The sequence below is a fragment of the Nycticebus coucang genome, chromosome 2, assembly GCF_027406575.1.
Source record: "Nycticebus coucang isolate mNycCou1 chromosome 2, mNycCou1.pri, whole genome shotgun sequence".
NCBI classification, from domain to species: Eukaryota; Metazoa; Chordata; class Mammalia; order Primates; family Lorisidae; genus Nycticebus; species Nycticebus coucang.
The window spans coordinates 129,914,114-129,929,927 of NC_069781.1; the positions used below are offsets into that span (position 1 = coordinate 129,914,114).

Here is a 15,814-nt window from a genome sequence, read left to right on the forward strand (position 1 = left end):
TATTTCCTTGTCTTGCCTAATTGTATTGGCTAGAACTTCCAGCACTATGTTGAATAGTAAAGGTGACAGAGAACAACCTTGTGTGGTTCCGGTTCTAAGAGGAAAAGCTTTCAGTTTTACTCCATTCAGTAAAATATTGGCTGTGGGTTTGTCATAGATAGCTTCAATCAGTTTTAGAAATGTGTCACCTATGCCTATACTCTTCAGTGTTCTAATCAGAGAAGGATGCTGGATTTTATCAAATGCTTTTTCTGCATCTATTGAGAGGATCATGTGATCTTTATTTTTGCCTCTGTTAATATGGTGGATAACGTTTATAGACTTGCGTATGTTAAACCAGCCTTGCATCCCTGGGATGAAGCCTACTTGATCATGATGAATGACTTTTTTGATGATAAGCTGTAATTTATTGGCTAGGATTTTGTTGAGAATTTTTGCATCTATATTCATGAGTGAGATTGGTCTGAAATTCTCCTTTTTGTTTGGGTCTTTTCCTGGTTTTGGTATCAGGGTGATGTTTGCTTCATAGAATGTGTTGGGGAAGATTCCTTCTTCCTCAATTTTTTGGAATAATTTCTGCAGTACAGGAATAAGCTCTTCCTTGAAGGTTTGATAGAATTCTGGAGTAAAGCCATCTGGACCAGGGCATTTTTTGGTTGGAAGCTTTTTTATTGTTTCTTTGATCTCAGTACTTGAAATTGGTCTGTTCAGGAGCTCTATTTCTTCCTGGCTGAGTCTAGGGAGAGGGTGTGATTCCATATTTATCCATTTCCTTCACATTGTCAAATTTCTGGGCATAGAGTTTCTGGTAGTATTCAGAGATGATCTCTTGTATCTCTGTGGGATCAGTTGTTATTTCCCCTTTATCATTTCTGATTGAGGTTACTAGAGATTTTACTTTTCTATTCCTCATTAGTCTGGCCAACGCTTTATCTATTTTATTTATTTTTTCAAAAAAACAACTTCTTGTTTCATTAATTTTCTGAATGATTCTTTTGTTTTCAATTTCATTGATCTCTGATTTGATTTTGGATATTTCTTTTCTTCTGAGTTTAGGCTTAGATTGTTCTTCTTTTTCCAATTCCATAAGATCTCTTGTGAGATTGTTGATGTGCTCTCTTTCTGTTTTTCGAATGTAGGCATCTAAAGCGATGAATTTTCCTCTCAAAACTGCTTTTGCAGTATCCCACAGGTTTTGGTAGCTTGTGTCTTCATTGTTGTTATGCTCAAGGAAGTTAATGATTTCCTGTTTTATTTCTTCCTGCACCCATCTGTTATTCAACAGAAGATTGTTAAATTTCCATGCCTTTGGGTGGGGTCGAGCATTTTTGTTAGAGTTGAGTTCTACCTTTAGTGCCTTATGGTCTGAGAAGATACAAGGTAAAATTTCAATTCTTTTGATTCTGTTGATATTTGTTTTGTGTTTGTTTGTTGTTTACAAGGTTTTTGTTTCTAATCCTTATCTTAAACATTGTTATTGTTATTAAATTTTAAGTCTTTTTAATTTTGTGAAGGCAAAAAAATGGAAACCTAATTAACACATGTATATGTAAAAATGAAAATAAAAAAAACTAATATGCCAAATTAGAAAAAATAAACCAACATATACATTTGAATAATAGAATTAATAAGATCAACCTAATGCAGATTTATGAACATTATATGCAAAAAATAAAGAATACATTTTTTTCATAGCATATTTGGAACATTCCCCCAAACTGCCCATGGACTAGGTCACAAAGAAAGCTTCAATAAATTTCAGAAGGTTGATTCCATGCCTCAGACTAAAGAGTAATTTATAAAACAAAATATGAAATACTAAGGACTTACTATTGTAACAGTGATAATGCTACACGTTAAAATGTATGGGGTAGAGTTAAAGCAGGTATTAAGAGGAAAATTTTGGAGAAAATATTTGATGTTTGGATGGGGAAGACTTTCTTAACAAATTTTCCAAAACATAACTTAATGAGGTAAAAATGAATGGGTTTAACTCTGGTAAAAGTTAAGAATTTCTATGCCATGGCGAACACCAGAGATGAAAATCAATAAATGGGCACAAGATGTGAGAAAATATTTACAATATCATTCATATTTATAATATACAAAAAAATTATAAATATGAAAGGTGCAAAGAATTCCAAAAGAAAAATGAGTAAGAATATTAATAGGACCACAAGAGGGACTCTACCTAACAAAATCAAATTTTTTGACCTGGTTGGTTGTACCCTCACATTAACCTGAAATTTAAAAAAGAAATAAATAAAAATTAAAAAAAAAAATATATATATATATAATAGTCTCTATGCCTGTAACCCAGCAGCTAGGGTACCAGCCACATACACCGAGGCTGGCGGGTGTGAACCCGGCCTGTGCCTGCCACACAATAACAACAACAACAAATAGGCAGGCGTGGCGGGTGCCTGTAGTCCCAGCTACTTGGGAGGCTGAGGCAAGAGAATCGCTTAAGCCCAAGAGTTTGAGATTGCTATGAGCTGTGATGCCACAGCACTCTACTGAGGGTGACATAATGAGACTCTGTCTCAAAAAAACCCAAAAAACAATAATAATTTTAAAAAGAAAAGAATATTAATAGGCTATTCATAGAAGGAGAATCCCAAATGGCTAAGAAATACATGAAAGGCATCCAAATTCATGAGTAAGATAAATGTAAATAGAATTTAAGTAATTAGATAGAACATTACATGAGCTATGTTGGCAACAGTTAGAAAGACCAATGATGCCGAGTATTGCTGGAAATATACGAAAACAGGAACTCACCTTCCCTGCAAGTGGGAATGCAGATGGATGTAGCAACTAGCCAGCGCTTGTTGAACCTGAAGTATGTTTGTACCCTGTCACCAAGCAATACCACTCCTGGGGTATAAACCTCAGAAAAAGTCTTGCTTAGCTACATAAGGGAAGCTGTGTAAGTATGGTCATGACAGCATGCTGTGGGGGCACAGAGTTGGGGGCAAACTGACTTGGAATGTGGTAAAAGTGACTAATGTGCTCATCCCATGGAGTACTGGGTAGGCACCAGAAGCAACAAACTCAAGTATGGGTAACAATTCGGAAGAGTTGAGTGATAAAAATAAGAAACAGAATGAGATATATATCAATTTATAAACTTAAAAATGTAAATAATAATACAAAACAATGCTATTTATTATTCAGAGATACATAGTTAAAGACAGAAACTATCATTAAAATAGATTATGGTGTGTTGGGGGGGCACAATGAGAGTGGAGATCAGAGATGAAGGAAAATAATTAGTTTTAAAAAGCATACCAAAGGGCTTGCATGACAGATGAGCTCTGCACTTGTAGTTCAAAAAACACCCAAATAAAACAAATCAGCAAGGAGGATCACAAAAGAAAACTCTTTAAAAGCATGAGTCAAAATTGGTCCTTCCTATTTTCCATTCACATGGCTGCATTAGTTGTGATCTCTTGGGGCTCTTTTCTAATACCTGTCTTATAACGATTCTTTTAGTTCTCTTAGGAATCAGATTCTGCATGAAGTTTGGTTATGAAGGTAAAGCCAATTCTTGGACTTTGGCTAAGGGTAGCCATGTAGGGAAACTGGGATTCTCTGTGTGTTTTAGAATAGACTTTTGGAGTAAAGTCTCTCCCTATAAATCCATCTTTCCAAACAGTGTAGGTATCCTCTGTCATCCCAGTACTCTGAGGAATTAGCTTAGTGTTGGCCTTTAGGGAGGGAAAAATGTACTAACTACCAAAGATGCACCATATTCTTTTTATATCTCTTCCAGCTGGGTCTATTTGCTAAGTGTGGAGTGAGGTGAGGAACAAAGAACAATCCTCTCATTATCATGGATTCAGATATGTTTAAGATCTTTCTCCTTTGAAGCCCTAAACATAAAAATCAATCTACTGAAGCATTTTAGACGTGAAGTAGGGGGGAGGTAGGAGGGGCAGGAAGCAGGGAAGGCCATAGGGAAAGCGGGTGAGGAGGGAGAGAAGGCAGGAAGAAAGTTGAGAGAATCATGATCAGAACTCTGGGGCCATGAGGGCATCACACACTGATAGATGTCTTGGTTGGGGCTACTCTAACATAACCATGCTCTTCTTTTATTTCTAGACAATGGCCTTAGCAGAGGTGTGGACATGCCCTGTAGACAGGCTCCTCCTACCTGAGTTCAGATTCTGCCGGCAAAGAACCTCCAGCTATTATGTGTATAAAGTCCAAAACTTGAAACTTACTGTGCAAATGACAATTTGATCCGGGCTTGAATTTCTATCCATTCTTCCTTTATAATTCTTTCACACTGTAGTAGCTCCTTTGAAAGTCTCTCTGCTTTTCCCAAATTTTCTGAAGCTTCTTTAAATCTGTATTGTGTTCAGGAAACTTTCCACTTGGTTCTAGGTTCTAAAGACCCCTGGTCCTGCACTTCCTCAGCTCCCGTACTTCCTATTGCCCTTCCTGGGTCATCTATTAGCTTTTTATTTGGCCTTGAGAATGAAATGTAAATACTCTGTGAGCAGTATTTGTAAATATCAGAGGCAAAAGGATACTTTTGGAGAGAGAGGCAGGCTCTCCCCATGGTGTGGAAAAGCTCAACAGAGCACCTGAAAACATCTGTATCGTCGTTATAAGGAGGCACAATGGATGCGATGAGGATTTCTTTAGCTTTTTCTGCATGTTGTTTTGCTTGCAGTGACAGTCCTGTGGACAAAGAAAAGAGATCTCAGTTTCTCTTTAATCTCAACTGGACAGGAATATGGAAGGACAGCTAACAAGGTCTTCCTGCACATTGCGCCAAGTGGCACATGGGGATGTATCTGGCCATCATGAAATAGTGTCTTAACTGTAACAACCAAAGAAGTGTTTTGTACTGAGTATTCAAGAAAAATTTTTCCCCAAAATGGCCCTTTTAGAAATAAAACAAACAGAATAAGCTGGAATTGAACAGCTTTGAAACCTCATCAATATCAGAAATAAAACATTTACAAATAATTATAAAAATCAAATGGAATACAAGGGCTATGTAGCATTCTGGGCAGGAAACAAGATATTCATAATCATAATGTCAGAGAATTATTTTAACATGAATAGGATGATATCTATAAAAACTTACAAACACAGTTCCAATTAGGTAATAGACTAATATGTGACAATTTTTTTTGAATTATTATTTTTTTTTTATTAAATCATAGCTGTGTACATTAATGTGATCATGGGGCACCATACACTGGTTTTATAGACTGTTTGACACATTTTCATCACACTGGTTAACATAGCCTTCCTGGCATTTTCTTAGTTATTGTGTTAAGACATTTACATTCTACATTTACTAAGTTTCACATATACCCTTTTAATGCACCGCAGGTGTAATCCCACCAATCGCCCTCCCTCGGACCATCCTCCCCCCTCCCTCCCCTCCCCTGTCCCCCTATTCTTGGGTTATAACTGGGTTACAGCTTTCATGTGAAAGCCATAAATTAGTTTCATAGTAGGGCTGAGTAGACAATTTTTTATTCTCATTTGTCAAAAAGACTAATGTGAAACAAAATGGAGCAAAAAAAAAAAAAAAGTTACTATGCAGAATGAATTCCCCAGCATGTTGTGTTCTCCCACGGGCTTGCTACTCTGTGGGAAGGGCGACAGTGGGATCACCAGCCAGGCATCAGAGCTTTGCATTTCCCTACACTCCCATTCTCCTCCTCTACACTGACACCCTTCTCCACTCACATCCATACACCCCCGATCCTATGTTCTTAATTATGTGAAATTGTACCTCAAATCTCTCCAAAAGCTGTCAAAATATGAAGTTAATTCTGTTCCTAAGTCTATAAAACAAGAAGAATATATTTTCTAATGGAGAAAATCAAGGGTATGCATTTCATGCTCTTAAAGAATGCTGTCTTATTATTTTTTTAAAAGCACATACTTAATCAAACTGCCAGAAATTTATTCTAGTGCCAGTTGTGCTTGTGATATTATAAAAGGTATGGTGGAATGAATTCAACTGTGGTTCACTGCACTATGGAACTTGAACTCAGTCTTCTGAAGGCAGCATAGGCTGAGGCTCAAGAACCTCAGTCCTAAAGTCAAATTGCTGAGAATGGACTCCCGCTCTGTTATGTACTGGGAGATACTGGCCTCAGCTTCTTGAACTGTTAACAGAGATAATACCCTTTAACCTCAATCTCTTGGGATTGTGGTGAAGATGGAATGAAGTTATGCATGGAAAATAGCATGGTGCCTGGCATCCAATGAGGCCTTAATAAATAATATATATTGCTTTCACATTATTTATTTATGTATTAATTCATTCTTTAATTCAGAGACAGGGTCTCGCCCTGTTGCCCAGGCTGGAATATAGTGGCATTATCATAGCTCACTGCAAGTTCCAACTCCTGGGCTCAAGTAATCCTCCTGCCTCAGATTCTCAAGTAGTTGGGACTACAGGCATGTGCCACCACACCCAGCTAATTTTTGTATTAAAGTGCCACGGCATTAGGAAGGTTGAGAACCACTGTTTTAGAATACCTGGCTCTTGTACATCCAATTCATGTAACCTGGCCAAGGCCAACTTCTCCCTCAGGATCCAGTGGAATCAAAAGGCAGATCTAGCCAATCAGACTATCCCTTACCTTTCGTATACAACCAAGGTGGTCCAATTAGAACCACCCCCATCCCCAAATCCTGAGGTAGGATATTTTCTCCTGAGAATGCTTAGAAGGGAAGCCTAAAACTGCTGGCAGCCTTGCTGCTGCCATGTGGACAAAACCTGACTAAGAATGGAGTCAATATCAAGAGAAACAGACCCAAGCAGTAGGAAAATAGAGAAGCTGAATTGTGGTCACATTGTTTGAACATCTGGATATGGCTAAGTCTAAAGCAAGCTCTACCCTTAAATTTTTAAGTTGCACTTGCACAGACCAATAAATTTTTATATTTGTCAGTTTGGGTTAGTATTCTATTTTATTTTTGTTTACTTATAGTCAAGAGATTCTGCAATAAAAATGTGAATGGATCCCATTCTAGGTCCCACCTTGGGATTTTTCTATGACACTTTCTGACCTAACAGATTTATTCTCTCCTAAGAACCCTACCTTTGAGATTATAAAAAACAAAATCTAGAAGGGTTATAATATTTCTTCCCTTTTTCCCCCTTTGAAAAAAATATGTTAAGTAAGTTACTGACTTGTTGTAAAAGGAAATGGCTTCCCAACATTTGGAAAGGAGAATATTCAAAACCCTGATCCTTCTAGTTAAGCGTGAATCACATTTAGGGAGAAGAGCAGAAACAAACCAACCAATCCCATCACTCTGAGACGAGCTCACCTTTCAGCTGGAGGTAGCCTTGAGCCAGATTAACATGGGCCTCTGCTAGTTTCCAATGTGAGTCACCATAGCAAATTCTTGTCAGTGCTACACAACGCACAAGCTCATGGATAGCCTGTTTATGCTGTTAGGAAGAGAAAATGGGCTTGCCAGTCAGACAACTTAAAGTTTAAGAATGACAAAGCACAAAATTAACTTATATTTGTATCTATCCAATAAATATTTATTGAGTGCCTACTATGTGCTACTCATGGTTCTAAGCACTTATCAGAGAATAAAAGAGACAAATATTTGTTTCAACTGGTAGAGTATTCATCTGGTAGGATGAAACAGACAAAAACCCATAAGAAATAAGTACCATTTGTAGTATGCTTAATGGTGAAGAATGTAATGAAATAAAGAGAAGGTAGAAAAGGTAGAGCAGACATTAAACTGTTGTCTAAGTTTTCCAGCTGCCAGTCAGTGAATAGCTACTATCTAATTCAGGCACAACAAGGGTGCAAGTAGTAGTGGTTTTCGAATGATGTCACTTTAACTCTCAATTCAAAACCTTCCTTGGCAGCCTAGGATATTCCACAGCAAATGAGATTGGTAGAACTGACAGACTCTATTAAAGCAACAAGAAGCACATTTTCATTGGGGGCTGGGACAAAGACAACAGGTAACTGTACAGTCCCAGTCATCTTGGAGCATCAATATGCTCAAAGTAAAGCTGGTAGTTTCACAACATAGCTCCAAAATTCATTGACACTCCTTCCATCCAGAGATGAGTGTCTATGTTCCGTTCCCTTTGAACATACGCTTTATGTTTGGCCAGTAGAACATACAGGAAATGTTGCAGTTAGTTTTCAAGTCCAAGTCTTCAGGAACCGGTTGGTGGTAGCTTCCACTTTTTGTCTCTTCTTAGGTACTCATTCTTGAAACCTGTTATGGGCCAGGATTGTTTCCCTCCCCCAATTTATATATTGAAGTCTCAACTACCAGTACTTTAGAATGTAAGTGTTTTTGGAGATAAGGTCTTTAAAGAGATGATTAAGCAAAAATAAGGCCATTAGGATAGACCTGAGCCCAGAATGACTGGTATCCTTATATATGAAGAGAAAAGAGACACTAGGAATGTCAGACATTCGTGTGTGTGTGTGTGTGTGTGTGTACCATAGGAGGACACAGCAAGAAGACAGCCACCTGCAAATCAAGGAGAAAGGCTTTAGAATAAAATCAAGCCCTGCTGACACCTTGATCTAGACTTCCAGCCTCCAGAACTACGGAAAAAAGAACTTTGTTGTTTAAGTCCAACTGCCAGGCTCTGAGAAAGTTCAAGTGAACCTATGGAGAGACCACAGGGAAAGGCACTGAGAGTCTGGGTGAGCCATTATGGCAGCAGACTCTCCTTCCTCATCCAGCCAAGCCACTGCTACGTGGGGCAGAGCTAACCAGATCCCATGGAACTCTGCACAAGTTCATGAGCAAAGTGAATGGTTGTTTTTGCTTTATGCCACTAAGTTTTGGGTTGTTATGCAGCAATAAATAGCCAGAACAGCAAGAGAGGTAGGAGCTAAAATGGCTGACAACAGAAAGCTGAAGGGAACTGTCATGACCGCACAAATGATCGTGTGAGACATGGATTGACAGTACACACTGCAAGAGGTGAGGCTAACCATAGGTGCAGGATAGCCCCCAGCACTTCTCGCCGAGTCCTTTTATTGAGAAGATACATAATGGGCAGAAAGATTACTAAGCAAAGACATGCAGCGGCTGCGTGCTCAGGGAATGATCTCATAGGTGCTAAGAGAGTACGTACTCAAGGAAATGATCTTCCAGGGTGGTAAGGGAAATGATCTCCAAAAATACTACATGCAATTTTTCTCCACTAATCCTTCAAGGAACTGCCATAAAATGCTTAATGTTTAACATTAGCCTTACTACTACAGGACTGAACTTTGCTCCTCTAGGATTACTGAGTTAGTTGGTGGCTTGCCTTCCTTCCAAGTCACAAGAGATTTCCAGGATTGCCAGGAGAACATCTTGTTCTCAGTAATTCCTCAAATGAGTTATGATGTTGGTGGCTATCGTAGTAAGTATGATGTTTAATCCTCTATAGGACAGAGAAAGAAAGTTAAGAACAAGGACAAAGTTGGGGGGGGTAAGATCCAGAACCTGGGATGCACCACCATCGATGCCAAAGCTCAAAGGGCCTGCATGACCACACAATTCCCATATGCAAAGGAACATTTTCATCCTGAAATAACATTCTTCTTGACAAAAATACAGAGCCAGAGAGTTGACCAAAAGGAGTAACTTTTGTGACCCAAGCAGGAGGAATCTGAGGCACATGTTCAGCCCATGGTGCTGAAAGAAGTTGGGCTGTGGCTCTTTTTTTATAGTAACATGTTTTTTACTGCAAAATTAATTTATGTTCCTTGTCAAAAGGAACATAAATAGGAAAAACACAGATAGGAAAAAAGATAAAAACAGGAAAAAAGATAAAAACTGCAAGCGCACCTCCTACAGATAACCAAGTCACTAAATACTCCTTTATTTTTTATTTTTATGAATTTATCTATACTTTTTTTTCTTTTTCATAAATAGGCTCATAAGCTACATGCAGGTTTGGCATCTGCTCTTTTAAATAATTATCAATGTTTCTCATGTCATCGTCTATAAGTTTTAATGGCTGTACAGTATTTTATTATATGACTATGATTGAATTGCTCAAGCCACTGTTGGCCATTTAGGTTGTTTTTAAAGGTTTTGCTCTCTGAGTATCCTATATGGACAGCTTTGCTTGTGAAAGTAATTCCTTAAAATAAATTCCCATAGGGCGGTTCCTGTGGCTCAGTCGGTAAGGCGCCAGCCCCATATACCGAGGGTGGCGGGTTCAAGCCCGGCCCCGGCCAAACTGCAACAAAAAATAGCTGGGCGTTGTGTGGGCGCCTGTAGTCCCAGCTACTTGGGAGGCTGAGGCAAGAGAATCGCTTAAGCCCCAGGAGTTGGAGGTTGCTGTGAGCTGTGTGAGGCCACGGCACTCTACCGAGGGCCATAAAGTAAGACTCTGTCTCTACAAAAAAAAAAATAAATAAATAAATTCCCACAAATGGCATTATTCGATAAAGGATATGTCAAATTCTGGTGCAAAGAGTAGCTATTGTTGAAGGCTCCTCCTTCTTTCCCTCTCTCCCTTCCCCTACCCCCTATCATGTACTAGCATCACTTGTCCTCATATCAGAATTGAGTACATTGGATTCTTGCTTCTCCATTCTTGTGATGCTTTTACTAAGAAGAATGTGTTCCACCTCCATCCAGGTTAATACAAAAGATGTAAAATCATCATCCTTTTTAGTGGCTGAATAGTATTCCATGGTATATATATACACCATAGCTTGTTACTCCATTCCTGGATTGGTGGGCATTTAGGTTGTTTCCAAAATTTGGCGATTGTAAATTGAGCTGCAATAAACAGTCTAGTGCAAATGTCCTTATGATAAAAGGATTTTTTTTCTTTTGGGTAGATGCCCAGTTAATGGGATTGCAGGATCAAACTAGATTGAGTTCTTTGAGGATTCTCCATACTTCCTTCCAAAAAGGTTGTATTAGTCTGTATTAGTCCCACCAGCAGTGTAAAAGTGTTCCCTTCTCTCCACATCCACGCCACCATCTGCAGCATTGAGTCTTTGTCATGAAGGACATTCTCACTGCGGTTAGATGATATGTCAAAGTGGTTTTGATTTGCATTTGTCTGATATTTAATGACCATGAGCATTTTTCATGTTTGTTAGCCATTCGTCTGTCCTCTTTAGAAAAGGTTCTATTCGGCGGCGCCTGTTGCTCAAGGAGTGGGGCGCTGGTCCCATGTGCCGGAGGTGGCGGGTTCAAACCCAGCTCCGGCCAAAAAAAAAAAAAAGAAAAGGTTCTATTCATCTCACTTGCCCATTCATATAAGAGATTGTTGGCTCTTTTTTCATTGCTGAATTTGAGTTCTGTGTAGAGAACTCAAATACAAAGTTATCGAGCTTTTGTATGATTCATAATATGCAAGTATCTTTTCCCATTCTGATGGTTGTCTCTTTGCTTTGGTTGTTGCCTCCTTAGCTGTTCAGAAGCTATTCAGTTTAATTAAGGCCCAAGTGTTTATTTTTGTTGTTGCAATTGCCACTGGAGTCTTCCTCATAAACTCTGTGCCCAGGCCGATAATTTCAAGTGTTTTCCCCACACTTTCTTTGAGGATTTTTATTGTTTCCTGCCTTAGATTTAGACCTTTTTTCCATCTTGAATCAATTTTAGTGAGTGGAGAAAGGTGCAGGTCCAGTTTCAGTCCTTTAGGTTATCCAGTACTCCCAGCACCCATTTATTGAATAGATTCTTTCCTCTAGTGTATGTTCTTGTTTGGTTTATCAAAGATCAGGTGGCTGTAAGATATTATTTTCATCTCATGGTTTTCTATTTGGTTCCAGATGTCTATGTCTCTATTTTTATGCCAATACCATGATGTTTTCATCACTGTGGTCTTGTAGTATGGCAGAAAGTCTGATAGGCTGATGCCCCAGACTTTGTTTTTATTACTAAGAATTGCCTTAGCTAGACAGGGTTTCTTCTGGTTCCACACAAAATGAAGAATTGTTTTTTCCAAATCTTGAAAGTGTGATGTAGGTATTTTAATGAGGATTGCACTGAATCTGTAGATTGCTTTGGGAAGTATAGACATTTTCACAATGTTGGTTCTTCCCAGCCATGAACATGGTATGTTCTTCCATTTGTTAGTATCTTATGCTATTTCCTTTCTTAGGGTTTTGTAATTTTCTTTATAGAGGTCCTTTACCTCTTTTTTTAGGTATATTCCTAGGTATCTCATTTTTTTTTAAAGCTATTGTGAAAGAAATTGTGTCCTGGATTAGCTTCTCATCTTGACTATTATTGGCACATACAAAAGCTACTGATTTGTGGACAATGATTTTATATCCTGAAATAATTACTATATTTTTGATTATTTACAGGAATCTTGTGGTTGAGTCTTTAAGTATAAGACCATATCGTTGGCAAAGAGGGAAAGTTTAACCTCCACTGACTCCCCATTTGGATGCCCTTTATTACCTTATCTCGCCTGATTGTATTGGCTAGAACTTCCAGCACTCTGTTGAATAGTAGAGGTGACAGAAAACAACCTTGTCTAGTTCCAGTTCTGAGGGGGAAAGCTTTCAATTTTACTCCATTCAGTATAGTATTAGCTGTCGGTTTGTCATTGACGGCTTCGATCAGTTTAAGAAATGTGCACCTATGCCTATATTCTTTAGTTCTAATTAGAAAAGGATGTTGAATTTTACTGAATGCTTTTTCTGCATCTATTGAGAGGATCACATGGTCTTTGTTTTTGCTTCTGTTAATATGATGAATTACATTTAGAGACTTGCGTATGTTAAACCAGCCTTGCATCCGTGGGATGAAACCTACTTGATTGTGATGTATGACTTTTTTAATAAGAAGGTGTAATCTATTGGCTAGGATCTTACCGAGAATTTTTGCATCTATATTCATTAGTGAAATTGGTCTTTAGTTCTCCTTTTTAAGTTGAGTCTTTTCCTGGTTTTGATATCAGGGTGATGTTTGTTTCATAGAAATGTGCTGGGGAAGATTATTTCCTTCTCAATTTTTTGGAATAGTTTTGTAGTATGGGCATAAGCTCTTCTTTCAAGGTTTAACAGAATTCTGGTGTGAAGCCATCTGGACTGGGGAATTTTTTTGTTGGGAGATTTTTTATTGTTTCTTTGATCTCAGTTCTTGAAATCAGTCTATTCAGGAGATCTATTTCTTCTTGATTAAGTCTAGGACTTCTTAATATTAAAATATGCAACACTGAGGCCAGGCGCAGTGGCTCACACCTGTAATCCTAGCACTTGGGAGGCCGAGGTGGGTGGATTGTCTGAGCTCATGGGTTTGAGACCCAGCTTGAGCCAGAGCAAGACCCTGTCTCAAAAAAATAGCTGGGCGTTGTGGTGGGTGCCTGTAGTCCCAGCTACTCGGGAGACTGAGGCAAAATAATTGCTTGAGCCCAAGAGTTTGAGGTTGCTGTGAGCTATGATGCCACAGCACTCTGCCAAGGGTAACAAAGTGAGACCCTGTCTCAAAAAAAAAAAAAATTATGCAACTCTGGTGATCAGTAGGGCTGGCCATACATATACTTAAAAATATGCCCATACTTTACTCCACTAAGAGGAACCAAGATTCTCTGCTCCAGGGCTGTTAGCAGAGGTACAAGAGGAACCCCAAAACTCTTGTCATGCCAAAAATTAAGGAAGTGTTCAAAGAATGAGGGTATGGATCAAGAACTCAGGAGGCAGCTTGAATGGGCTCCTACTGGAAAATATGGGACAATTTAAAATTCAACGAAAACAATGGGTTGTGGTATATTTGATTTCCTGAACCCATACTGATAAGATAAATGAATAATAATATTATTGAATATTGAATTATTGAACATTATTGAATATTATGAATATTGATTATTATCAATAATATATTAATGAATAATAATTTATTATTCATTTATTATGAATAATAAATAAGATATGAAAAAAAGAAAAGCTCTTCCTTATAATAGGATACCAACAAACAAGTGTTGAAAGAACGTTGAACTGAAAGACTTTCTATATGCCAAATATCACTGTAAGAATTGATTTTGGTGAACAATTACCCATTGGGTGCTAAAACTGTGGGATGAACTTTTAAATATATATATCATCTCAATGAATCACCCCACCAAATACTTATTAATTAGAAAGAGAAAAACAGCAATTCTCCAGTAAAGAAACCTGCCAGGCACCACCTTAGCCAAGTGTTTAAAGTTAGCATCACAGTAACAAGATGCAAAGACACTGGGACAGCTCCACATCACATCTATGGTTGTGGCCCTGTCCCACATGCATCAAATGGAGAGACAGTCTATAAAATAATTGGAGTGTACTTCTCAAAAATATCAAGATCATGAAAAACATGCAAGTTAAGAAAGTATTATTGGGGGGGGGTGGCACCTGTGGGTTAAGGAGTAGGGCTCCGGCCCCATATACCAGGTGTGGCAGGTTTGAACCCAGCCCCAGCCAAAAACTGCAAAAAAAAAAAAAAAGAAAGTATTACAGGGGAAAGGGGACTAAAAAGACATGACAACTATATTCAACATGACTTCACAAATTAGACCATGGACATTATTTTTGTGAAGGACATTATTTGTGGAGAAATACAGGTAAGGTTTATAGGTTAGATAATAGTATTGTACTACTAATAATTTTCTAATTAGATTCACTGTACTGTGGTTGTGTAGGAGAATATCTTTACTCTTAGGAAAGGGACATTGAAGTACTTAGAGGTAAAGGACCATAATATCTGTAACTCACTCTGAGATGGTTCAGAGAAACAATGAAAGAGAGGGTGCGAGAGATTAATAAAGCAATAAAGCAAATGTTAACAACTGGTAGATCTTATAACTTTTCTATAAACCTGAAATTATTTTAAAATAAAAAATTACTCCCAAACTGAAGATTTTTTAAAGTAAATTACGTCATGTTGATACCTTGCTGAAAAGTACTTTTGGGGCCTTGCATAGCACTTAGATTGGCCCTAAGTGAACTGACAGCCTCCCTAACCAGGTTTCACATCAGCCCATGGCTTCCTCTTTTCACCTCAAACATGTCCTGCTTGGGCCCACCTTGTAGATTTTATGGGAGCTGTTTCCTCGCCCTAGAGCTCTTTCTCTTCCTCAGATCTCAGGTCATCTGCTCCTCTTCACAAGGCCTTCCCTGTTCACCCCACCCAAGATGGGCCCACTGTTTCCTCTTCAGCACTTATCACTGTCTATAATTATGTTTTATTTACAATGTTGATTGCTGCTCAGGTTCATGAGGGGATGTACCTTGCCTGTCCTGGTCACCATTATATTCCAGGGTCTTCATTTGAACCATAGGACACAGAAATGTTTTAGTATCTTTCTAGACACATAGAAGAGAAGTTAAGCCTTCACGTTTGTTAAATGACTTTTAGACGTTAGGGCTTTATTCTCTGACAGAGAACTCTGATTGAGAAAGGCTGCCAGCCTACAGCCTACCTAGCACAGGGCTTGGCACAGAGTAAGTACTGAATAAAATCTGTTGTAGAGTAAACAAGCACACACTCAAAACTAAATGTTCACCCCATCTCCAGCATCCTGATCTTCCTCTTGTATTCATATGTTGATTAAGGACACAGATAAGCCCCACCCCCACAAGCAGACAGAGACCTTAGTCAGGAGGTCCCTCTGCCTCACTCTCACATTTCCATCCCTTTTATCCCCTTCGTCATCCAGTCCCACTGAGCTGCTTTTCAAAACTCCTTTCAAAAGAACGCTACATCTCTACCGCCACTGATGTACATAGTTCAGACCCTCCCAACTCTTTGCCAAGCTTATTCCATATACCCTCTTAATTGTTGCTCCTCTTCCAGTTTTATTCTTTTCGTATCCATACCCCTCCACAACTAT

The 15,814-nt window shown here is 38.5% G+C and overlaps 1 protein-coding gene across 5 annotated transcripts in view; it reads right to left on the reverse strand.

The window, feature by feature from the left end:
* Positions 1–15,814, reverse strand: part of TTC23 (tetratricopeptide repeat domain 23) — a 123,351-nt gene that overhangs the window by 82,067 nt on the left and 25,470 nt on the right. For 4 of the 5 annotated variants that reach the window (XM_053581796.1, XM_053581795.1, XM_053581800.1 and 1 more), the window contains 3 exons: positions 7,315–7,438; positions 4,539–4,689; positions 4,227–4,352 (listed from right to left, as the gene is read on the reverse strand). In XM_053581796.1, the coding sequence (XP_053437771.1) occupies positions 4,227–4,352; positions 4,539–4,689; positions 7,315–7,438 (401 nt within the window). Of the gene's footprint in view, positions 1–4,226; positions 4,353–4,538; positions 4,690–7,314; positions 7,439–14,336; positions 14,364–15,814 lie in introns of those variants that run through there. The other variant, XM_053581799.1, reaches the window with a different exon arrangement.